Below are 26,537 nucleotides of genomic sequence, written 5' to 3'. Positions count from 1 at the left end.
GACCAAAAGGGCACTTGGGGGCAAGGAGCAAAAGGGGCAGGTGCTCAAGCACCCCCAGGTCCCCCCTCTGCACGTGCCTGCTTCCAGATCATCTCGGTATCCACAAGATGAGAGAAGCTCTGGGAATGAGGACACATCTGGTTTTGACAGACGAGCATGCGTCATCTGTCTTTCTATTTGCCATTTCATCTACATAACACTGAGAGGGTAATTCATCCCCACTGAACCCAATCACTCTCACTTCCATATTAAAGACTAGGATTTCCCCTCCCTCAAGTAATGACTCACGCGAGACTGAATATTTGATGGCGGTCTCGACTGCTGCTCCCTTCACTGTGCCACGTTGAGTATGACGCAGCTCTTAAAATATTAAAATAAACAAATGAATAAAATTAAGTAGGTTGGTTGTTGCTAATCAAATGCGCTTGATTAACTTGTCAACCGACACAAGAGCCGGAGTGTTTTTGGTCTTGAGACAGTTGCAAACAATGGCCACAAGGACATTTTCACCCACTGGCTGGTATGTACTGCTGACAAAGCAGGATCAGATGTTAGTAAAAGTGGAACATAAAGAGCAGGGAGGATGAGCATCCATTCAGTGAGGTCATTTAAATCCAGCTGTCTCCAGCGAATGTAACTCTACCAGCTGTAAAATGGATACCCCAGAGCAAGTGCAAGTTGGCAATCATTCGCTTGCTTTCATTGAAGCACTTAATAAAATTAGTAAAGTGACCGTAATTCTTGGGACAGTACTGGTTAGCAAATGTGGATTTTCATTTCGCGTGTTGCACAGAAATGTTTAATCGGTCAAGCATACCAACCTCAGTTTCAGAAAGTCCGTATTGTTGCACGATGGCTATTGGTAAATTGATTAAAAGAATCAGGTTTCTAGGTTTAAAAAATAAAGTTCATTTAACATATTTTAGAAGCAAATACATCTTGAAAAAGATATACTTGAGAAAGAATTAATCCACATTTCCACTGTTTGTTTTATTGACCCAAACACTAGAAAACAGAAAGCCACAAAGCTACCATACATGGGCTGCAGAATGTGATGCTTTGAGCCTCAGAGCAAAGAAAATAATTGAAAGGAGGAAACAGAATGCTTTTTAGACAAAGACTTGTGCTGAAGAAATGTGTTGGCGACACAAATTGGACAGAGTGAGCATTCATGCTCCCAAAAGGTGCTCTACGTAGGAAGAGGAGGTTAGCTTTGTGAACGTAAATAAGTGCAGACAAAAAATTTTTTCTCCACTCATCAATTACAGTTTCTACTCACATAACCTTTTGCCTGTGGATTGTAAAGTGGTTGGAATCCTCAACCAAAGGACGAGAGAGCAGAGGACACAACACGGTTCATGCCACGGCAACACCAGATACCACAAATGGAGTCATCAACCACACCCTCAAGAAGACCAAAGCCTTTATGCACGCAGAGACGAACATTGTTGATTTAAACGATCGAGTAAAAATGTGCATCCGCACGACAAGAACATGTTGCAGATATGCCAGACCAATCGGTGGTGCTGTAAAACTTCCACAGAATGACACAAAAACACAAACAACGCCATTTTTGTTATTGGTGAGAGTTTGATGTTGTTAATAAAAATAAATAAATAAAAAGACTCGGATCACATGGTCACAAGGAAATCTGAAACCAGAGTGTGAACATTTATCCACTCTGGAACCTGCTGCCAAAAATGATCGTTTCTTGTCTCCCAAGATGGCGAATCTGTGAGGATGCACAGCCCAAACGATAAAAAGCTTTCTGCCTCTGTGTGGGCAGGGCCTAAGGGTGTTGTTTAATAGCTTAACGTTTTAACATTTTAATGCTTTTTTGTGTTCTTTATGTTTAGCTTTATCAGTGCAAAATATCTTTGGATGTTTTCAGTTACTTCCCTTGTATCTTTTTAGCTACAGCAACAACTTATTGTTTCTCAGTCTCCACACTAAATAGATGAGACAGCGACTGATGGTAACACTTCTCTAAATGTATGCAAGCTTCCTACATAGAGCACCTTTAAAAAAAAAAAAAAACTTTAGCACAATCAGTGATGTGAAGTATTAGCTCGAAGTGACATTTGTTACCTAATCTACATGAAATTGAGATGCTCAGATGCTTCACTTCATTTCTGCTCCGTGTTGCACACCACTACATGGCTAAATGAAAGGACTAATGTGTTAAATCAACAAGATCTATCCAAACCAGATCGAACGCTGGAAGAATTGCAGGGTTTTACTTTAAAGTGGTCATACATCAATGGGGTGAATTACAAAAAGACTGGGAGCATCCCTGGTTACTTTTAAATTTCTGTGTAGGGTTCTGGTTTGTTAGATCTCTAAGCAACTGCTTCTCAGAAAATACTTCTCCTGTTTCCTCCTCACTTGCAATAGACACCATGCTCACTTTCACCCCCTTATTTCACATTTAAGCTACCTCTGCTTTCACTTTGTGCGGCCATTGTGTTAAGCACCGATGCCAGGAGTTTGTCAATTTGTTTTTCTGTTCCACATATTTCTTGAAATCAGGCATGTAAACGGTCTAACTTGACAAAGTACTCGACCTGTCGTTCATTATGTTGGAAAATATAAAATTGCTGTTGATGGCCGTTAAAGCAGACATTGACAATGTTTCACTTTTTTCATTTTTAGAAGGTAACAAGGATGTGATGGAAAAAAATCAACCAAGTAAGCAAAATTAAATGTTTTATTGACTAATTAATTTAAGACTTCACAGTGTAAAAGTTATTACTTCCTCATCACAACCTCTAGGTGTGATTTCTCATTAATGTTTTTTCAGCGAAACATTTTAAATATATTCCATAATAACCACTAAATGTTAAATTACATTTTATATAGTATCATAAAAAAAAACTGTTATTTGTTTTCTCATGAAAAACGGCACCAAGGCTTCTCTGCTTTAGGCAACTACGAAATGCTAAAAATAAGTCCTGTGAATTGTAATTTTCATTTTCTGAATGCATATGGTAATGCAAGTAATACGGGAAGGGCTCTTAACCATTTTAAATCTTTGCCTGTGCAACCAGCCACTGTAATTTCTGCTGCTAGTCTCACAGAGCGGCTTCGACATGCATATTTAGAGCACATAATAAAATCGGCCGGTCTTTTGCCTCCCATGAAAGAGGCTGAATTTCAAGAAGGTAAAGGGCCCCGCGCAGAATTTCAATTCATTACGGCGTCTGGCTTCACCTGGAGCACACAGCAGCTTCCAGAGGCAGAAAACTGGAGACGGGTCTGAAGAATTCAATGTGAGATTCTGCATTCACTCCAAATGTATTTGCTCAGGATGTGGTGAGACACTGAACAGTTGTGGAAGCAGCATATATCTGAATTATTTTTTTTTCCTTTCTTTGGATTTGGAGGTCAGCTTAGCCTGAGATCTGAGGATCTCAGAATTGTTTAGACTGATTTTCCATTCACTTCAATCCAGCTGCTCCTGCACAAAGTATGATCGGAGCACAATTCACGCTTGATAAGAATAATAAAAGCTATGTGCCATGAATTTAAAGTATCTCTGCACCACTATGACTACAAGATTATCTAATGTCCCTAAGTAAAATCAAGGCCGATACTGATATTAATATCGGATCGGTCTCTAATAAAAAAAACAATAAATAAATAGTATTTGACATCATGTCGTGCCAAAATGCGGATAAATTTCCAAACTATGTGAATGTGTTTTTTTTTTTTTTTACAAAGCACTCTCCGTTAAAGCTGTGGGAAGTATGGCATACTCAATAAATACAAGAGGTTGATTTGATCCAGGTTTAGTTTTATGAACTTCAGTTTGTCTTGTTCTCAGATGCTCTTAATGCCTCATAAAGGCAGTGGCATGTTTGAAATCCATCAAAGCGTGGCTGTCACTTATTAAAATCTTCCTGCAACAGCAATATTATCTTCAGTGTTACAGTCGGCATGGAGCAGTCATAACTCCGGTTATCATGAATTGTTAATAACCACAGATTTGACTCCAGAAGCCAAATAAATATCAATTTCCCTGCGCTTCCGAACAGCCGCGGCGGTTGGCGCTATGGAAACACTTGGCCCTAATTACGGCGCCTTTACTTCCTCCTAATCTGCTTCTTTACAGCACGCTCCCATTTAGGGCGCGACATACAATCGCTGTCACAGGGCTGAATCATTATCAGGTGTTGGCAGGGACGGACCGGCGGTTGACGCAACACCTCAGTAACCTAAGCTACAGTTTGACATCCTTGTATTGTAGCAAAAGCAGAGCTGTGGTATTCAGACTCCGTCGCTGCTGCGGTGAGAGCCAGCGGCCTCTTAAATCCTTATAAGGCGGCGCGGTGAGAGGGAATGGAACACTGCTTTCAAACGCACCGTATACGGCACGATGCAATTATGTTTGCCTTAATAATAATGTGAACCAGCGATATGTTTCAGCTGCAAATGTACCCCTCCTCTACCCCCCCGAGCCCCCTGGAGGGGAAGCCTTCGCCAATGAATCACAGAGCTGCAGCTAGGAGCTGACAGCGCTGTCTCTGGCTCAGTGTGCACAGGCAGAGAGTGCAAGGTCATTGACGGGAGATTCACCACAACATCTCAGCTACCATCCATCTCACTTATCAATGCATGTGCCATGGTGAATAATCATATTATGATAAATAGGTATTCTTCCCGTTCTAACAAAGAGGAACTGCAGATAACACGAGTGAATCTATCTGAATAAAGCAGAGCGTTATTCAGTGTTTGCAGGCATACAGACCGAGATAAATTCACACACACACATATATATATTTATATATTTATATCTACATACACACACACTCTGATAGAAAAGCACCACAAATGCGCTTCTTGAAGATGCCTGTCATCTCCTCCGTTGCTATATCCTTCCACCCGGCAACGGCACTTGAACAAAGATCACAGCGATGCCGCTCTCGTTTTCTTTGACTTCAGTAAATAAAACCTCAAGCAAAAGCAGATCTGAAGGCAGGAAAAGCTATTGCTGCTGGTCGTCAAATAAAAACGAAGATGACTGATTGTCGGTGAGGCTGCATGTGAATAATATTTGTGTGTGTGTGTGTGCGTTTGCGTATGTTTGCGAGGATGGCAGCTGGGAGAAAAACAAATCCCACGTTGGCAGCAGGTAAAGCTAAGGCCACAGACTGTTTTGGTGAAGGGCCGGAGTGAGAACGGAGATGGGTGGGGACCGATAATGCTGTGTGGAGGCGAGAGTGGCTATATCGGGGGGAAGGAAGGAAATGCACATCTATTTATGGAAAGAACAGATGGGAGAACTGCTGCGGGAACCGCACAGGTATCAATTAATATCTGTATCATTAGGCAATGATGCAGATTCACATGTGCGCCGCTTCCTGAGTGGTTGGCGTGCCGTGTGTGACCTCTGAGCCTGCGGGTCGCGTTCTAGCCATGAACCAAGGATCATTAAAACATCCCTCTGCAAGCTGGACTCCCTTCAAATGTTTTTATTTGAGCTAAATAAACTTCAGGAGATTCGTGAGCAGGTCTATCAAGGTGACAACGTGTTTGTTGCAATAAACAATTTCTTAACATTGTTGTTTTTGAGGCCAGTTCACAATAATATATTGATAATGGCAGAATAATGGAAGTTGGCCTTCTCGACGACCAGTAAAGTTTAATTTTGTCCAGAACGCTCCACACTGCAACTGGAAGTCATTCTAGAATAAAACACAACAACCAAAAAAAAAAAAAAAACCCACACAAAATCAAAACCGTAAGTAAAAAGTCTCTAAACAAAATTGCCCTTCAAAAAAATAATAATCAACTTTATGTGAATTATCAATCTCATTTAAATCATGTGATTAACTTGTTAGTAGTTTACTGTGACAGACTTATTTGTCAGCATCCATGGACACTATAATGACTAAAGTATGGGAAACCCTTAAAAAATAATTAAAATCAAGTGTCTAGTCATTTGTGTGGCCACAAAAAAATAAAATAAAATCAAGAGTCAAGGGATGCAGACAGAGTCTACAAATATTTGTAAAGTAATGGATTGCTCTCAGGGTGTTTGGGTATTCAAGTGGCACCACAATAGGAGTCTTGACTCAAAGGTCAAAGGTCAGCGTTCCAATGGATCTGCACCACAATTGTCTACCGGTTGCACTGGTGCACCAAATATTTTCTTTTAGGAACACCACCGTAAAATTAGCCTTGTAGTAAGTTCAGCTTTATACCTAAATTCAGAAATTGTGTACAGACCGGTGTTAGATCTCAAAGCAGAACTTTTATAACTGTTTAAAAACTGGATATTGATTTACAGTTTACTGTTGCATTATTAATGTAAACTCATTGTACAAGTCAGAATCACACAGACACATTAGCTCTGCTCTAAGCTCAGGGGCATTCAGAGGCCTTTGACCTTTTTGTTCTTCAGTGAGTGTGGAAACACTTGTGACACTCAGAATATTTCATTTGACTGGATTGAATTTATTCATGTTTGCACTTAAAGCAAGCTGCAGCTATGAAAGTTATCAATGAATAATAAATAATAAAAGTGTCACTGGTCATGTGCACTGGGAATGTGTCAAAAACAATTTAATATACACCTAAAAATTAGAAGAATCTAAACACTACAGGTTGAGTTTAACATGTTTTTTTTTTCTGAAATAGTGGAAAGAATTACAAAGTTTAAGTTAAAAAGAAATTAGCACTGGAATATCCATGAAAGGTTACGTTATTAACTAGGCCATACTGCAGTGTTTTACATAAAGCCAGTAGATGATTTAATCCCTTGGCCATTTTCCAGTTCCATCTGAAACTATTGTGTCATCACTTCCTGTCCACTGTCAAATCAGATGTCTCTTTACAGTCCCACATCACAGGACAAGTGGACCAGTAACAACTTCCAAATGTATCTCAGGGTTATTGTACAGTTTTTACAATCTGTATAATCATGTTTAGTCTTTAATTGTTAGCAGTTTATTTATTGTTAGCAAACTGTCAAGAGAACAACAGGCTGGAAGATTTGCACACTGAGGGAAACATCAGATTCTGATGCACTGCAGGATTTGTACAAGCAATCCTGTGGATCTATGGGAAATTATTTAAGATTTTCATCACCCTGGAGCAGGATTGAAATTATTAATTGTGACTAACTGATTATTAATTGATTAAATAATTGTCAACTGATTTAGCAATTGATTAATCATTAACTGGGGTAAACAGATTTATATATAAAAAAAAGGAAATTTGCAGAAAGAACAACATACTGGAAGCACTAATGAAGTAAAAAACAAATGTACAAGAAAATACATATATTTTGCATTTAAGACCCAAAACTCTTCAAGAGGCATAGTGTTAGCTTCACCCAATAAAAAAAAAAATATATTACTTACATTATGCTTTCTGATTTTTAATTCAAAAAATAACCAAGAAATGAATAAACAGTATTTCTTTAGATGTATCCTTTGCTACAAATGACTAAGGGTACATAAAGGAATGCTGTGCTAATGTCATTTGCTTATTTGCATATTTTAACCTGTTTCTATTGCTGTGTAAAAAAGGCTTAATTGGTTACATGAAACACCCGCAGAATGTGAAATATTTTTATCGAACTACTCAATTAATCATGAGAACAACTGATTAATTAGTAAGATAATTGTTAGCTGCAACCATACACTAAAGTTGGAATTGCGTTGATTGTGAATACATTAACATTATTTTAATTATTTTATCTTTTAAATGTAAAGATTCATGTCATTTTTGTGGCACACCTGGTGAAGAAAAGACAATATAGCTGTATATTTTTGTTTCACTTTTACCCATCTACTCTGCCAGAAGCACCGGATCACCCAGAGACTTTTACTAATGTGAGACCCAAGCGTCACAAGCTGCTGTCCTCCTCGATTCCTCCACTTCTCCCTCCAGCCATCTCTTCCTCCCGTGTCGAACTGTTGCCTTCCAGGCAGCTTGCAAGGAAACTGCCGCTACACTTCATCTTCAAATACTGACAAGGTGACAAGCGCAAATTAGGTGCCAATTGCATCGATCTCAGCTTGCTGGTAAACTTATGAAACGGGCAGACATGGTGAGATCTCGGGAAGTAATTTCATTCCACCAAAATCAGTGCAGCACCCAGGGATAAAATTACTTTGAGCTGAAATGGTCAGGACTGCTTGCTGAATGTAAATGTTTTACAGCAAGGGTTCTCAATCTGTGGTGCAAGTACTGCGACTGGTACGTAGCATGCTATTCATGACGTTCTAGAAATGTCGATATAATCACAAAAAAAAAAAAGATTATGTTCTGGATTTACAGTGAACCAGAAAAAAGTACTGCAACTCCCTGTGGTCCTTACTGGTGAAACACAAAGCTCCAGTCAGAAACAACCAATCAGAGTGAGGGGGCGTGTCTTAGCAGTTTCAATCTGTTTCGTGTATGCGCTACTCACACCCTTGCACTGCACAGCGCATGTCATCATTCAAGCTGAACTTTATCAGTTGCTGGAGTTGTGCTAATAGTGGAGAAACATAAAAAAAGCATCTAAAAACCCACATTTATGTTTTGGGCCATTGTGTAGATAGTGATGTATCAGTTAGAGCTTGATATAGTGTTATATCAGATCCAGACCAAACTGCAGAACATATATTTTTTTACACATGCTGTTACATGACATCCCTCTGTTAACAAGCCAAGCACAAAGGTAAAGGTGAGCGAGAACAAAGCGGCAGCTTGGACTGTCCCCTGTTGAACGTGACCTTTTCTTACCAGCCAGTGTTGAACTCGACGTGAGCGTCAAAGAAGCCAACGACGGGAGACGTGGCGGCGTTCCAGCCGTGGATCCTGGCTCGGATCAAGCCCTCCCGCTTGTTATTCCTCACAATTTTAACCAGGCCCGGGTAGCGTTTGTTCACGTACTGGTCCAAGTTAAATTTCAGCTCCACTAAAAAAAATAAAAACAAAAACAAAAAAAACAAACAAACAACAGATGTAAATAATAATAATAAAAGATTATCACATCCTTTCTGAACATAACACTGTCTAAAATTAACTTCAAAAATTGTTGGTCGTGTTACACAGAAAGTCAAAGTAACTTAAAAGTAAAAAAGTAAATGATAAATGAAGATTTAGATGTGTAAAATCAATCTGTTTTTGAAAAGTGTTACTTCAGTGTAAATTAAGGGAAAATAAATCTTTGGTTTGCATGAATTACATCAAATAAAGAATAACAAACAAGAAAAAGGTTTTCTGGTCTTTTCAGTGTTGAATCATTCAAGTAAATGAACCAACAGCCACTAATGGGTTGGAATATGGTCCAACAACAATTAAGCCTCAAAACACAAATGTGTTACATAATGGTTCCACATATTTAAATGCAAGATCAAATTTTAAATGCACAAAATTGCATTCACCACTTTCCAACAGAATGAACCAAAATAAGATTCCTTTGTACTCATTCACACCTACAGGATGCCACACTGCGCTCCAGATTTAGATCCCTCTTCATCATACATCCACCTCACACAGATTCGCAGCTACAAGGTCGACAACAACTCCGGCGTGTCGTTCGAGGATGCTTCAACGCTTGGAAAGAGAGGATCGCACTGAAAAAGTGCTAATTAGAAGAGCAACAACACCCTACAATACAACAAAAACCAAAAAATAAACAAAAACAAATAAAAAAACACTAAACAGACGCCTTGGATGCTGTGTTGACTAAATCTGCATGTTTATATCAGCTTAAACTGGATTCATATCTGATTCAACAAACGAGGGAAGAAAATCTATAGTAGAAAAAAATGATTTTACCTATCTAACGTTACGTTATTTCAAGGCAGGATTTCTTATACTGTCCTTTGCTACGACCGCTGTAGAATCCTGTAAGTTGTTACTCTTTCCGCTGCAATCAATAGGCCAAGGCCTGAACAGCGAACAAGTGTATCTTGGTGTAAGGAAGTGAGAATCAAATAAACCTGAATATTAAACTCATAAAAAAAAAAAAAGATTGCATTTCTCCACACTGACAGTTATTTCAGTCAAAATACAGTCATTGAAACAGGTTGAATCAGATAACAGTTACTATGGAGATCTCTATGTTGAAAGATAATCCAAGACAATGCCTTTATGATTGTCATGATGAAGTGGATTGAGCCAAATGAGGCCCGGCATTGTTTAGTTCAGAGATGCACAGACAAAAATAACCAGAGTGAATGCAAGGAGCCGTTTATGGCGATGAATTCATTTAGTAAGGGATCAAACATAAGCCAACCTGGCCGGCCACAGAAAACCTGATAAATCCTTCACCATTAAGCGATTACAAGAACTGCTACTGGGGAGATTTTGGTTCTCTGTTCTTTACAGAATATTTTCTGTTTTAGCCAAACTGGAGAGATTGTTTTAGCATGGAAAGATCCACTTAAGGTTATGCCAAGCACCTCAAACAAAGTGCTGTGGCACTGTTAGCTGAGGCTCCAAAAGTCTTAGAAAAAACCCCCAAAAAACCTTGTTCAGGTTGATGGATGTCATTGCTAATGTTTCTGATCTGGTTTGTAGTTTCTTTAGATTCAGGCATGACGTGTGGATCTTTGAGGTCTCTTAACCTACTTCATGTTGTGTTTCTGGCTCTCCAGTCAAACAGTAATTAGGTCTTGCTGTGGCTTTTGAAATTGAACAAAGCAAAACGCTGGGAATCACTTTGTATTTTTTTTATTTTTATTTTTTTTATTGTAAGAAGCGACCGGTTACTTTTCAGGCAGACATGGCCAGTTGGTTTGACAACCGCTTTTTCCCCCTTTATAACTAAAAGCAGCTTTTAAAACCCACATTTTGTACATATTCACATTATCTCTCTCATACATTTAAAGTGTCTAATAATCTGAAAAATTCTGTTATTGATCCTTAAAGAAGTAAACGTTCTTGGGTTGAAATACATTTCTAAGCTGCTCTTCAGATCTATGCTCCTCAACTCAAACAAACTCCATGAAAACCTGACATGCAGAAACTGCTGATTCCTTTAAATCAGGGCTACTAACTTCTCTCTGCAGCAGTTTTTGATCAAATGAATCTGACTAATGAGCTCCTGACAAAAAAAAAAACATTTACTAATCGGCGTTTTAACATCTTTGTATTTTACGCGATGCCTTTATGCTTAAGCTTTATTTCCTTTCTGTATTTCTTTTGATGTTCAGCGTTGCACTTTGAATAGCTTTATGCATAAAAAGTGCTGTTACACATGTGAGGCAAGTGCCTTACACTTACTGGGACCAGAAGATAAAACAGGACGACTGGTTTTCATATGACTGTTTTTAAATAGGCCAACAAAAAAAAAAAAAAAAAAAAAGTTTTCCATTTATGTTTCAATCAAGTAAAATGTGGCTAATATAACTCAATAAAGCCTCAACCCACTACCAAAGGTTAGAAAACATATCTGCTGGCTTGTTTAGAAGATTATGCTTAATTATGCCACCTACATTGGATTCTGGAAAAAGAGCTGCAATGAAAATTTCAACAGGACCAAACAGCTGGAGGGGATCCCCTTTAATATTAACATATAATACATATTCACATCACGTCTTATTCAATAACAAAACAGAACAAAACACAAAGATTCTGAAATATTCTCATAGTCTTACAGCAACATGTTCCAGTGGAGAAGTCATTTTCTTTCAACTAAGGATTGTTTATTATTGGAAACAGGCAGGCAGCCTAACAGCTAATAAAACAAAGAAAAAAAAAGGGAATTTTGAAACATAAATATGTTTTTATTTATTTATTTACCTTTTATTGTCATGATCTGTGTTTATTTTGAGTTTTTCTGTTTTCCTGTTTCCCTGTGAGTCTCTGTCCTGTCCTCCCCATTGATTGATCCCCAGGTGTGTCTCGTTTCCTTAATTACCCCGTGTGTATTTAAACCCACCTGTTGTCTGTGTTCCTCGTCGGGTCCTTGTCTAAGTTTGTCGTTGTCGTTTGTCTCACGTCTAGTGTTCGCCTCCAGTAGAACTGTTAAGTCCTGGAAAGCGTTAGCTCTCGTTTAAGTCCTGTTTACCAGTTGCTACCGGTATTTGGCTGTGTGCCTGTCTCTCTGCCGTGCTGCCTGTGTTGGACTGTTTGAGCATCTTCATCATTAAATATATTCATCATCACTATAACCTGGGTCTCAGCGTCTCTCCTCACCACCAACAACCCCACCTCATGACATTTATTCTAAATTGACATGTTAAAAATATTTATACTAGGGATGCACAATATTATCGGCATCGGCCGATATTAGCTGTAAAATTTAATGTCGGGCATCGGCCATACCGTCAAAATAACTCACCGATATAAAAGGCCTTACATATGACAATCCAGTGACAATGACGCCTACAGCACAGAACAACGTCATAAGAAACCGTTAAGCATTAATGCACGACTGATGTGCTTTTCACTTGTTGCTTGTGAGCAGGTTTGTGAAGTTTTTGTTTGTGAAGATTTACAAATGTGCACTGTTTGAGTGTCATTGTCTTAGAGAGAGCAGAGAGCATGAATAAATTTGACATTAAACATAACGCAAGTTGGAAATGTTAGATCAGTTTCAGCCTCCTTTTTAGCATTTGCATTTGGTAGCAGCATAAATTGACAAAGATAATGCAGTATTTTAATTCCAGAGTAGAAAAAGCTATATAGTTTCAGTAAGAAAAAATATCGCTATCGGGTATCGGTTACTGGCCAAATGAGTTTTAGTATATCGGCATATCGGATATCGAACAAAAAATCTAATATTGTGCATCTCTGATTTATACCTATATAGACATTACAAAATATTTATTTTAATGACACTAATCCAACCATTTTATATTACTGTTGGCCAACTTTCTTTATGTTTCCACAGTATTTTGACAATTTCTGTTTTGTGATCAGACCTGTGCGGCTGGAAGGCCTACTTTCCATCACCCTAATCTTTAGCTCCCTCCTTCTATCAGATTCAAGTCAGATTTCTTGCTAGGACGTCGCAAAATGCTAATTATACTTTCAGTCCAAATATATGCGTTTGTAAAAATTAGAAGATTACTTTTAACCCTAAATCTGCCAGAGGTAGCATTAATTCATCTCATGCTGTGCTTTTCAGACACTTTGCACTGATAAAGACTCTCCCTCATTTGCATGCTAAATGCAGAGCCTGGAACTGATGGCCTCTAGCCCAACTTTTCTGTATATTCAGCTGATGATTATTTGACCACTTACACACACGAACTGATGTTTATTCATTCAGCGTTCATCTCCAGATTATTGAGTACTGAAAAATAAAAGCTGGCTCGCGCCAAAAGTAATTTAGCAACCTCTGATGCTGTAGAACATTGTGCTTATTAAGCTTTACGCACACATACACTATGCAAAATGGAGGCAAATAAAACACATATACATCAATGTGTCAGGAGTTGATCTTCCAAAGAATCAGCTTATTTCCTTATTCAAAGTGGCGCTTTAATGCCTCATTTACAAGGCAGTTTAAATTGAACACTATATAATCGTACTTGTTCCAATGTGAAAATGTGACTTGAAGGAGAGAAAAAAAATGCAACTTAAGTTCATTTTCTCTACAATACGCAAAACCATGTGCCGGTAGGAAAATGAGTTGAATCCCAGCGTTTAGAGGCCTGAATGGATTTAGGGCAAAGTTATTTTAATTTTGACCTTATCCTTTCAAAGCAATAATACGTCTTCAATGAAACACAGGTTGATTCTTATAATGTCCTCAAATAACGTGCATTTAAAAGAAGTAATGAAGGACCGTTTTTCATCTTGACCAAGAAGAGAAAGGCGTTTGATTCCGTTAGGTCAGGGGGTAATATTTTCCCAACGAACATAATAATCCGGCGTTCCCTCAGAAACTCATGCTGTTCAAGATAAATAAAGAAAAGCCTCTTGTTCAAGGGCTGCTGTGTAACAAGCGTCCCCTATGATGCATTTCTCTACTAATGTATTTATTCCTGCTGTAATATTACATCTTACGTCCTCGGCGCTCGCACACGCTGCCGGCTGTCCTCGGCGGAAGCAACGTGTACGTGTTACAGCGAGGTTCGCAAATTGCTGTCTGTGTTTTATTGGAGGATTGATGGTTGTTTGAGCTTCTCCTCTGGGTTACTGCTGAGCGTTCCACTTTCTGAAAGAGAGATTAATAAGGACGCTTGTGGGACACCGCCTCTGAGCGGTATCCACACCTAGCTGCTGATTTTGGCTTGCAATATAAATCAGCCAGCGCGAGAAAAAAAATAAATAAAAAATGCCAGTCTAATCCCTTGCCTGTGTGATTGAGGACACACAGTGAGCGGAAGGATTGTCAGGAGTCCTTTTCCAGCTGAAGGTCTTAATATATTGTGGCGTCTGCTGTAAGGAAGGAGGTTGAACTTAAAAGCATTGACCCTGGAAGAAAACAAGTGTTGGCTTCTGGCAGTGTATTAAAGCAACGGACGAGTCGCTACAACCTTCCCTTTAATGTTGTTCCTTTGAGGATTCTTTTCATTTAGGGCGCTCTGGTGTTTCTACATTAGCAAATGTGGTTATTTCATCATTTCTTAAACAAAAATCAAGCAAGAGTGAAATATTGGGGTAAATCTAGATCCACTGAGCAACAGGAAGGCAACAACATGCTGTGATGTAAAAAAGCCACACGGTATAAATTCTGCTGTTGCTGTTTTAGTCTGAACTGTTTTTTAAGAAGAGAAGTGCTAAAAAGTGTTGTAGTGGTTTGCTACGCTATTTTTTTATGTTCCCAGTGTAAAAGCAGCCCATACAGCCGACCCGTTTCACACCATTCCTGTGACCGCTTCAGTTGTACATTGGTAAGGCCAGAACTGCACAACACAGTCCATTGATTAGGGGACGGAAAATTGTGACTGCTCCCAACAAGAACGAGACATACTAGTGCGTCACATTTGTCGTTGCAGAAGTATGACACTACCTTAGGCGTTTCATTGCCCATTGAGAGTCCAACTGCTGGTGGGAAAAACATACCAAACCAAACCATGTCAAACCTTTCTGTGCCATCCTGCTGAGTGGAACTGAGGCATAGATTTGGTGCCCTGATATACAGCTGTGTTAAAATTAACAGCAGTCCTACACCATCAACCCGATTACCTGTTAAGGTAAAATGAAATCTAGAGAAAAAAGACAAGACGCATAAACATCAACTGAACACAGACATACACAATATAACATAAAATAACACTGCCCTATAACCCCGATACACTATTTTTTTATTTTTATTTTTTTGTTCAAGTAATTTCTGTTAACTGTATTGGCCTGAAGAATCCAGAAGGACTAAACATTGTTTAGCTGATGCTAAATTGTAATATGCTAAGTGTGGAATTAGGGTATATTTTTTTGTTGGAAAATCAATAAAGTACAAGTCATAAAAAAAAAATAAATAAATAAAAAAAAAAGAAATCTATTTCTACAGGTGAAATAGTTTGCCAGTAAAGAAATAGAAATTTAACAGAGCAAACTGTCATTACATACATGTCGCTGTTACGGAAACATCACCATGTTCAAGAAATTAAATGTTTTAGGACATTGGTGGGACATTTTGTGTACTTATGCTAGCAAGATTGTCCTTTTGGATCAAAGGGCTGCAGACGACATGTTAGACGTCTGCTCTAAACATTGAATTCAAGCACAGTGGTTTAGACATTATGCTGTGGTGATATTTCTTATCCTATGCGTCCAGACATTTTATTGCACATCAGGGATTGTGGGTAAGGCTGCAGCAATCAAAGTTCTTGAAGGATCCACACTGCCTTAAGCCAAAGTAAAAATATCCCATAAATTGGTGTTTCAACAAGACAATAGCACGCACACACACACACACACACCTACACACACGCACACACGCACACACGTTTGCGTGGCTATCTTTGTGGGGACTTTCCATTGACTTCCATTCATTTCTACAGCCTAAACCTTATCTTTACCCCTTTCCTAACCCTAACCTATACTCAATTCACACCTTAGTCCTAACTCTGACCCCTGACCCAAAAACAGGGTTTCCCCTTGTGGGGACCAGGCTTCGGTCCCCACAAGGAGCAATTGGTTCCCACAACGTAATATGTGTCAGGAAAATCGTCCCCACAAGGTATTACAAATAAACATGCACGCACACAAGTAAGAGAGCAGCATCTTGGTTCCAAACATCATCAGTGGTCATGGAGTGACCAGCCTAATCCCTGAACAGGAATCCTATGTGGTGACATCAAACATGCTGCATGTCCCGATTCTCCAGGTCAAAATACCTGCTGGCAGGTCCTAGGAGTTTTAAAACTCTACGCAACAACGGGAAGCATTTTTAAGAAACACAGGTTTCTTAAAAACCTAAGTATAATTGAATATTAGTTCATTTATTCGTAGGAAAGCAACTTTTTAAACAAAAACAGAATTTGCAATAATTCCAGTACGATTGCCTGTACAGAAGATGTTTGAGATTTATTGTTGTTGTAAGAATGAAAATGGTTTTGCTTCCTTTTGTACGAGGAATTAAAGAACTGAGGAAGAATCAACTTCTTTGAATTTCCTAACACTGTGTTTTGGGTGCTTAACTAAAACAGACATGACGAAAAAACAAAAAAGGATACAGTAAAAACAATCACGTTAGGAATACCAGGAATGGCTAACCTTTAGCGGTTCATGATGCTAAACGTAGCTTAGCCTTCATAGCTTAACATTGTTACGAACACTGAAGGGTTATTTGACAATTGTTAAGACGTTTGAACATTTGTGCACTTCCAGTCAAACCTTGACCTAATAATTTCACAATCACCTCTGAAACATAATTTGACATTTTACAACACATCCAGTTTATTTGTAGCAACAAAGAAAGGTGATGCAGAAAGTAACAACATACTCACTAATAAACCCCGAGTTAAACTAAATTCCACTAAGATTGTTTTAAAAACAGTTTGAGTCTCATGAAACATTCACTTAATTTCTTGAAACAGCAAAAATTCCTAGTTAACTGAATAGTTTTGGTTAAGGAGCCTAGAACAACCTAAACCCCGCCATGTGTTTTTTTTTTTTTATGTCACAAAGTGTCTCAGCACACTGGTTCACTGGTTCCAAATGTTATTTAATTAAAAAATGAATTAAACAAGAGATTTCTACTTTTACATTCTATGTTACATGAGTTATTTGCTAAAAGTCGGATTTTGGCTCCCAGAGCAAACACACATCTTTGAAGCTCTGTGTGTTCTGACTGGAGGTCCAAAGCCAGTTCAGCATGACTCCGTCAGGACCGGCCTGACCTGGAGCTACAGCGCATTTAAAGCTTTTACAGTGTAATCATTTTTGGACTTTGTCAGAAAAGAGAAATGCAGGAGAACAACCCCCTGAGCTGATAGTAAAAAAAAAAAGAAAAAAAGAAAGAAAAGAAAACATACTGAACACATTTCAAGGCACTTATGGAATAGTGATTACTTTTCAAGTTTTCAAGTGGAACATGAAAGATTAATAAATATTCAACATACTGCAGTATGAATGCAAATAAATGTATAGCAGACTCTTTAAGGAATATTATGGTACTGAAGGGAAAAATTGTTTGAGAAAATTGTTATAGAAACATTACTGAATGACTGCAGTGCACTACTGAAAATGCATCCAATTTGTGTTAAGGCCTAGAAGTCATATATTTAGTTATAATGGTTTGTCACTTACTAAAAAGAGGTTTTTACAAAAATTACTCTTCAAGATTCACAGCGATCATTTCCAGTACACCTGGTGCTGTAGTAAAATGATTCCTTACAGCAGGAAAAAAATAAAAAGTTGTGAAACTTTTCAAATTCACCTATGTGGATCACTGTTAGTCTGTACAAAGCAAAGTGTGCAGCAAGGCTTTTTACCAGAGAGCTGGACTCTGAGCTATTGATGAATTATTGCTTCCTGAAGGTGTAGACTGTTCAAGTTTTAAATTTTACCCGACTGCTAACGTTTGTCCGTGACATATGACGCTCAGTGCTATGAAGCTCACAGAAAGCTGCCTGCACTACAAACAAGCATCCTCCACTGCGAAAAGAGACGTGCCAAGTCGTACAAAATGGCTGTTCATGTAGATTCAACATCTGGAAGAGCGACCAACACGGACTGAACGGCTTTGTTCCCTCCCTCCGCTGTCATTTCCAAAACTGGCTAGAGTTTGACCTCTGCAAGTCAAACCACCCAGATTATTACACGACTTTTTGAAAAACATGGATCTTTTCTACATGTTTTTTTCTAAAATACCGCTTCCAGTGGTGGATCTACTTATCTTCTGTAGGTGTGCTGTCGCCAGTCTTCCTGAGTTTTGTACTTGTTCCTTCTTTGGTAAAGTGAATGTTCCTTTCCTGTACTTTAAAACCAACTTTAAAAGTGGAGGTTTATGCCGAGATGTACTGGTACCTTCGGGAGCGAGCTTAGCCACACCCTGAGAACAGATCCTGGCTTGGAGGCATGACATAAAGGAGCAAAGGAATAGAGTGAGGTGGAAAAGCTTCAAGACATTGCGCTATTTCTTTCTTTCTTTTTTTTTTTTTTTAAACCACTGTGCACAAAATAACAGCCAAGATAAACCACTCGGGTATATAAAATTCATATAAGGGAAGGTTGAAAAATGGCTAAGAAAGAGATTCGTTTACATGTTTAAAAGTTGACGTCAAGACATTTGGATGTTGTGTTGGTAGCCTGGCAATGACTGAGCTCATTATATGCACCATCAGAGGGAGCTCAAAGAATAACTTAATAAAAATTATTTATCATATATTAAAAAAAAATCCAAACAAAAGATATTTTCTAATGCCAAGAGGCAAATTCTCTCTTCAGTCAAATGTAAAGATTGCTCCTTGTACTGTGTCACACTACGAGGTAAGTACAGGGCCCCAGATGTAAATGTCTGTAAATAAAACTCTGCATTGTCTTAATCACGTTTTCTGTTGCCGTGTCGGATACGTTTTTCAGCCGAGCGTTAACAAGCCAATCCTATGTTCACAAGCTTTAGCAGGACTTAATGTACACAATGATTAGGTCATTTATCATCACTTAGATTTAATTTTATGAGCTGTACTCAGCTGCCGCTAAGTTTATCTCCTGTTTTCATTATATGAATCATTAACTCATAAATTGGTGCTGGATCAGGATCCTGTAGGCTTTATTAGGCCTTCCTGTGCTTTTAGCGTCGCGAACAACAATAACCTGGAGTCACTCCGGTTGACACGAGGCAAAAAGGTAATCAATGGGAGAAATGCTAAGTAAGATTGCTGGAGCTGTTGCTGTGAATGAGCCTCTCCATCACCAGCCAAATGTCACTGCCTGTCCCAGAAACTGAACATGTTACAGGCCCTCCTGAAAAGGTCATGCTAATGTTAATTTTGCAATGTTGCGGTGGAGCAGTCACCGAAAATCTACTCAGCACGAGTCGCCGTCAGACTTTGGAGATGGTTATTCCGGCAAGAGGAGCTGACAAATGCGGTAAAGACCTGAAAGTGACCTTTTATTAAAGATACAAGAGGCAAACGGACGGTGGAAACACCTTGAGGTCGTTTAGCGACATCGCACGGAACCAAGCAAGCAAATTTGGCCTGGTATCAATTTTAATTTGGCTACTTTTCTGTGGGTAAAGACTGTTTTGCTTTGACATTACTAATGAGTTTCCGTGCCTGGAGCGTCACTGTGACAATTAGGCAATCTCTTTAACATTTAATTAGTGGGAATAGAATTGATATATTCATTATTTAAAAAAAAATATATGAAAAAACAAGATAATTAGACAGCCATGTCATTTGTTGATAAAAATAGATGGCTATTTTTCACCCCACACTTTGTCGCACATGTGTTATACCATCAATAAAATATTAATATCAAACAAATATGTTGTTTTAAAAAGATTTTTTCATTTCTTAATGTAAAAAAAATAACTAGAAGAAATGTGACTGTGAGTTATTAAGTATTTATACCCCAGAAGAACAGAATATCACGGTATGCTAATGCAAAAGTCTTATAAATTTAGATGAAACTCTAAAAATGCTTCAACTGCATTTCTTTTCCATGAACTGTTTGTTAGCTGTACCAGTACTTGAAGCACAAGTTGTTTTACTCAAAGAATTAAGTTTTACAAAGGGATTTTTCAGCCCCCAGTTTTTTTCCCCTTAAATTAAAGGATGGATTTTATTTTAAGATGGGATTCCATAGTTTTATTTTTTTTAAGTATTTGTTATAACCATGTTATAATAACTTGATTCTCACATTTTATTGTGGAATAACACTGAGGCATTAGGTTCCACTTTCTACTCACTTCACAAAGTCAAGAAGTCCTTTGCTGACATTAAATTAATTATGGCTAATTTAAGTTATCCCTGAGCAGTCATAACAATAAACAAACACAGCTGTTACTTCCTCTAAAACTACTTCAAGATTTCACTTCACTCCATTTCCTTACCTGAAAACACCTGGTCCTGTTCTACTGGGGATTTAAAGACTTACATCTTACAAATGTAAAAGTCTCTCCTGTGACAAAATGGTGCAATCGCTCATCTTCAAATGACAACATGCATTTGAAGCTAACAAGGGAACTTATGCACAAGGAAGCTTCAATCAGGCTATTGTCATTGTAGCATTAATACAATATGGCTGGCCGTGTAACCACTGCAGCAGTCTTTGAGGGTATGTAGGAGTTTGTCCAAACACATGCGTTTTGCAGAACTGAGGGGTACATAAAGAGAACAGGGAACCGCAGGAGTACGGGTACCTTATCCCTTGATACAGGTCGATAGGTCCCAGTATGACTGGTGTCAGAGATGTTGGTCTACAACTCAGAATTCGTTTTCCGTGAGAGTTGGACTCCTTGTCACCGATTCTGTTCAATACCTGTACGGACAAAATATCCGGGCACAGTGAAGGTGTTGAGTGGAGCCATTTTGGAGCCCTCAGGATAAGGTGTCTGCTTTTTGCAAACAATGTGGACCTGTTGGCTTCATCAGACCGTGACCTCCAGCTTTCACTGGAAAAGCCGAGTGTGCAGCGACCAGGATAAAAATAACCAATTCAAAATCCCAGACCATGGTCTTGAACTGGAAAAGGATGGAGTGCTTTCTCCGGCTCAGGAATGAGATCCTGCCCCAAGTGGAAGAGTTTTAGTATCTCAGGGTCTTGTTCTCAAATGAGGGAAAAATGTAGCAGGCGATTGATGGAGGGATCCATCACTCCCTCCTCAGGATTTATTCAGAGCTGTACTAGTTTGAAGTGGTGAAGAGAGCTGAGCTGAAAGGCAAAGCTCCTGATTTACCACTCGATCTACATTCTCGCCCTCATCTGTGGTCACAAGCTCTGGGAGGTGACTGAAACAATGACATAGTACAAGTGGCTGAAATGTGTTTCCTCCACAATGTGTCAATCAGCTTTTGTGTTTGCTTATGATGAAATCTTGTTTTAGTCTTGATTTGCATTTACACTGTATGCATACTTTTGAAGTACTCTAGATATCACATTCAAATTAGGTCATTTTTAAGTGTACTTTAGAAAAGAAAAATCAAAACCCATTAAGCCTAAATTTGAGGGTTGACAGATCTAAAGAGGGGAGTGGTGTCGGTTTCTGTCTCCATCTCTTCGCTGGCTTTTAACCGTTCCCTCTTTGGAAGGAAGGCAGTGAGCTCCTCAGTGGGGAGCAGAGACCAGGCACTGGTGAATCCTCATCGGCCTTCACTCAGTATGCTATTAAAGCACCAGTTTCCTCTGCCGATCCTAAACGAGGCAGGTTTGTTTCTTCGTGCCAAGTCGAGGAGCAGCCCAGTGTGGTCGGTAACCCAGCTGACGACCCATCAACCCTCCAAACAGAAAAGCTCCTGGGATGTGGAACCAAAACGCTGTCAGCTGGTGTGGGCGTCACAGCATAGATGTAACTAAAGGATTTGCCCACATCACTATGGAGACAGCAGTATGCAGCAGCTTAAAGAAGGATAGATAAAACCCCTCCCCCCGCTCCCTCACTTTCCTTCGTTCTTGTTTTTAAGCTATTTTAAAACCCTCACACTGATGTGTTCACCCTCAGGAGTTATTCACTCTTTCTTCTGTTACTCAAACACATATGAACATATGAACAAATGAAAAATCACATCCACCTACTTTAACATACACCCCATTTTAACTATCAAAAAGTAATTGAAACGATTGAATAATTGAATCTATAAGACGCTGATAACCTCTGGATAGTTTGATGTGCAATCTGAAAAGCAACTTGAGGAAATGTTTGAACATAAAAAAAAAAAAAAACATCTACCAAGGTCGTCTCGTACTGATTCACTGATTATATTTTTTTTCTTTTTTGTTACTTTTGTTGTTCTTTAAAGGAAGTTGTACCTAAATTTGGATTTAATTTCGTAAACAACGCCATAAGATGTTCTTACCGCTGTCACTGTTGTCGTCTACCAGAATGATCTCCTTCAGCAGGTGTGCCGGCGTGTGGTTGACCACGCTGTGGACGGAGCGGAGGATCACCGACAGCGCCTCGTTCACGAAGATGAACACCACGGAGATCTGAGGAAGGTCCTCCGGGTACGTCAGCTGCTTACACCTGATGGGACAAAAAACATGGACAAATCGATTATTAGCCACTGCCAAAAAGATTTTTCTAATACATTTTAGGATTGTAACATTTGCCGAAATTAACGACGAGAACATAGTTTCTGCTTTTCCTGTGCTTGATTACATCAGATCTTCTAGGAGAAAAGAAAAATGTGACAATATTAATGTTAACTAATGTTTTGTTGGCTAAAACAATGAAAACAAATAAGTTTGTATATTTTTTATTTTTTTTCCTGTCAGATTGTTATGGCACATGCACTGGCACATTTATCACCATGGTGCACATTATTTTGATTTTCTCCCCAAAACAAAATGTATGCATCCGAAACAATGTCTGTCTTAGAACAGTAAGAGGGCAAGTAAAAACAAAGGAAAGACGTTTAATTTGAAGAATCAGTTCCATCTGATTAAATTAAGGCTACTCTGAACCATGACAGCACCTGCAGGATATGTTTCACAATTACCGGTAATTCAGGTATTTTTGTTAGCTTGTTTTTTTTTACATTTTATACCTAGACAGTCTTGTAAATAAGCAAAAGAGTGCATAGTTATAACATATTTTGCTATTTATTATAGGTTTCAGATTTTCCTTTATATGAGCCTCTAATGTGAATACAGCATCTTTTCTCATACACTGATAGAAACTGAGATTTGGAGGCATTTCAAACCACTGGAGAGCTGTCTCCTTTTTATTCGGTGGTACAAATACGAAAAGAAGCGCTGTGAACGTTTGCCTAATATTTCTCCTGTTACCACTGTCTAATTCAGAGGTTTGCATATTTAATTCTCAAAGCTCCAAATCTGATTTAACAACTGCTGGATGATGTTTTTTCCTCCTCCCAATAAATAAAATCAACATTTACAAACTGCATTTGAACATAGTTTTGAAGACAACTTTGATTGAAGAGCTGAAATATTAAGGTATAAAAATGCCTGTAGACAATTGGAGGAAAAAAAACAACATGAAAACGTGTTTTTTGGTCAAATTCACAAATTACAAAGTTACACAAAATGTCATGTATTACAGTGGATTGCCTGTTTTAATGTGACCAATTATGTGTGTTTTTGAAATAACAGAAATCATAAGCCATTAAAAAAAAAGTGTGTTAGCTGGATACAGATCGATGTGGCATTATGTCTGCATCTGTATCTGTGTTTTGAGAATTGCCATTATTTACAACATGGTAAAACTTAATGGGTAATGGTACGCTTTAGATTTAGAAAGTGCATAGAAAAGACTTACAGACTCCAAAAAATATAACCCAACAGTGAATCAGATTAACCAGATCCTTCCGTGCAATTTAAGGCCAAATGTGATTATAACGCAGGATCAAATTTCTCATCTCTCTAATGTAATTTTTTTTCCCCTCTCCATTTTGGTCTCTCATCCTCTATTTAATCTCACATAATAACTCTAAAATAGCCTATTTTTTTCTAAATTTGTTATTAAAACCCAAGTTCAAATTACCACGTAACCAAGCCTAAATAAGACAAACTGCCCACTGATATCAGGTCCACCAAACAGCTGCAGTCTTTTTAAAAGATGATTGTTTTTTTTTGTTTTTTTTCTCACATACTTGCACCAGCTTTGAAGTAAAATATAACACAGCTGACCAGACCGCGGCACTTAGCAGCTGCTGAAGCAATTGGCTACCTGATGCACCTACCTGGGATGTGCTAGTGCAAACCCAATTAGGCTTTGAATGCTGAAGCTAAAAGAACGAAAAAAAGAAAAACATTTTCCACCATCTTTCTCCTTGTTTTCTTGTACCCTACTGAGCAGGCTGAATCACTGTGTAGGACTAATGAGGTGACTGTTACTAACAGAGGAGAATTATTTGCAAGGCAATGAATCATTTGTGTTTCTGTGCAACAAAATTTATCAGAGTAAATAAGCTAAAATAGAAACAAATCCATGTGGTACGTTGAGCTTTAGTGATTTTTGGCTCAACTTTGAAGGCAGCAGGTGTTAAAAAAAATTTTTTTTTTTTTTTTTTACCAAACTTCAAACCAGGCATTTACCAATGTGATCCCAATGTGGACATTATCACACAGGCATTTTATATTAACACGAACAATTAACAATATTAACCAAAGAGGGAGAGAGTTAGTTGATGCCTTATTCAACGTTTCATGAGAGACTGAGCGGCTAAAGTCTTTCCTCTTCCCCCAGAATGCTGTGCAGTTCTGGATCGGAGTTCAGTGGATATTCTATGTGTTGAATTTTCTATCAGACATTTTATCTATTGATTTTGATCACATGTTTATATTATTATTATTGGCTTGTTGTCCTGCTCTAATTCCCACTTTATATCATTTGGGTTTTATGCAACCCAAATGACATACAATGAAGTTTGTTGTGCTTACATGTCAAAAGGAAGAAAAAAAAGTTCAAAGAACGTGAATACTTTTTGCACGCCGGCCCTGCAACCGCTTTTCCTCTTTTGCTGTGAGCCATCTGAACTCCACCAGTGCTTGGCTCCCAGATAGCAGCGATAACTGGGACACAGCAGCATCCGCGGTGTCAGGCCCCTGGGGGACGGCTCCGCAGCAGATGGATCTCAGCATGGTGCTAAAGTTATATCCTCCTTCCCTTACCCAGAAAACCTTCCTGGAGCTCTGCAGCAACTAGTTTGTGTGGGTGAATTTTAATGTCTGCATGTATGTATGCGTGTGTGAGTGTGCGTGTGCGCGTGCATGTGTGTGTGTGGAAGGGCTTGAGAAGATTCTCACCTTCAGTGAAAAGCGTCGGCCAAAGACGGTGTGGGATGACACAACAGATGGCACACACTGAATTGTGCAGTTACATAGTAAACACTTTTTGTTGAGACGTTAAAATGGGAATACACTTATGTTAACCCTTTTTTTATTTATTTATTTTTTTATGTTTTGCCTCTCCATCATCGCTTTCTCATACATCGTAGCCGGCAGCCGCATTCTTGTAAAATGTCAAAACTTTAACTTCAACCGCAAAGAAACTCACTCCACTGATGAGAAGAAGAAGAAGAAGAAGAAGAAGAAGAGGAAGAAGAAGAAGAGGAAGAAGAAGAAGACGATGCAGGGCCGTGCAGATTTAATTTTAAAGAGACATTTATTTGATCACACGAACGTTTACGGTCCTGTAAACCTAGCAGGCCGACAAAGCCACTGGCCTCCTACATTATTAATAAAAGCAACCATCGTGAAATAGTTGTTAAATTATTGTTATTGATTAGAAATTGAAACATCGTCACTTTACAGCTCTTCAGCCACAGAATGCATTACCAACAGTGCAACGCGTAAAGATTAGTCAAAGCAAGGCGTCGGGATAAAAACACATTTTTTTTTCACTGAAGAACAATTAGTGAAGGCAGGATCAGGCTAATCTGTGAGAAAAAGGAAGAAAAGTCAAACTTGGTCACCTCTTATTATTATTACAATTCAGTTTCTGGGAAGTCCATAAGTGAATGGGCTGTGTGAAAGCATGGTCAATAGATTTAAACACACATTTCCAAGGAATTCACAAACATTGCCGCATAATTTTTTTACCAACTCATTTCTGACATCTGAAGATGAATCATAACTGATTTTATGCTGTTTAAAATTTTCTACACCACAACAGCGAGATGACTGAACCTGTGTGTGTTACAGTTTCACCATCCATACTGCCTTCTCCCATTTGGGTCCCGTTACAGCCGCTGACATTCAGTTGAGATTTTTACGTGAGACTCACACAAAGAAGCACATCTTTATGAAGAGGAGGAAAGATGATATATGGTTTTCAACATTTTTTTTTAAAGAATGAAAATCCCAGAAGTGTAGCGTGTTTTTTTTTTTTTTTGTTGTTGTTTTTTTACATTCAGCTTTTATCTGACACATCATTTTGCTGCTGGATGGTGAACCTGCTCTCGGTGTGGAACAAATTTCTTTAATCCCACTCCCGCTGAATTTCTAACCACGACTCCGCGCTCCTGCTGTTTGTCTCTGTCACTCCCACAATATTTGTGACCAGTCCC

General features: G+C 38.6%; 1 protein-coding gene across 2 annotated transcripts in view; it reads right to left on the bottom strand.

The window, feature by feature from the left end:
- Positions 1-26,537, bottom strand: part of LOC106962167 (polypeptide N-acetylgalactosaminyltransferase 9-like) — a 97,002-nt gene that overhangs the window by 28,977 nt on the left and 41,488 nt on the right. For both annotated transcript variants that reach the window (XM_015056399.1, XM_015056400.1), the window contains 2 exons: positions 22,365-22,531; positions 8,737-8,911 (listed from right to left, as the gene is read on the bottom strand). In XM_015056399.1, coding sequence (XP_014911885.1) covers positions 8,737-8,911; positions 22,365-22,531 — 342 coding nt within the window. The remainder of the gene's footprint in view (positions 1-8,736; positions 8,912-22,364; positions 22,532-26,537) is intronic.

Source organism: Poecilia latipinna, unplaced genomic scaffold (assembly GCF_001443285.1).
Source record: "Poecilia latipinna isolate Pla-1442-1.1 unplaced genomic scaffold, P_latipinna-1.0 Scaffold1380, whole genome shotgun sequence".
NCBI classification, from domain to species: Eukaryota; Metazoa; Chordata; class Actinopteri; order Cyprinodontiformes; family Poeciliidae; genus Poecilia; species Poecilia latipinna.
The sequence above is the reverse complement of the archived record's forward strand: the minus strand, read 5'-3'. Positions and strand labels throughout refer to the sequence as shown.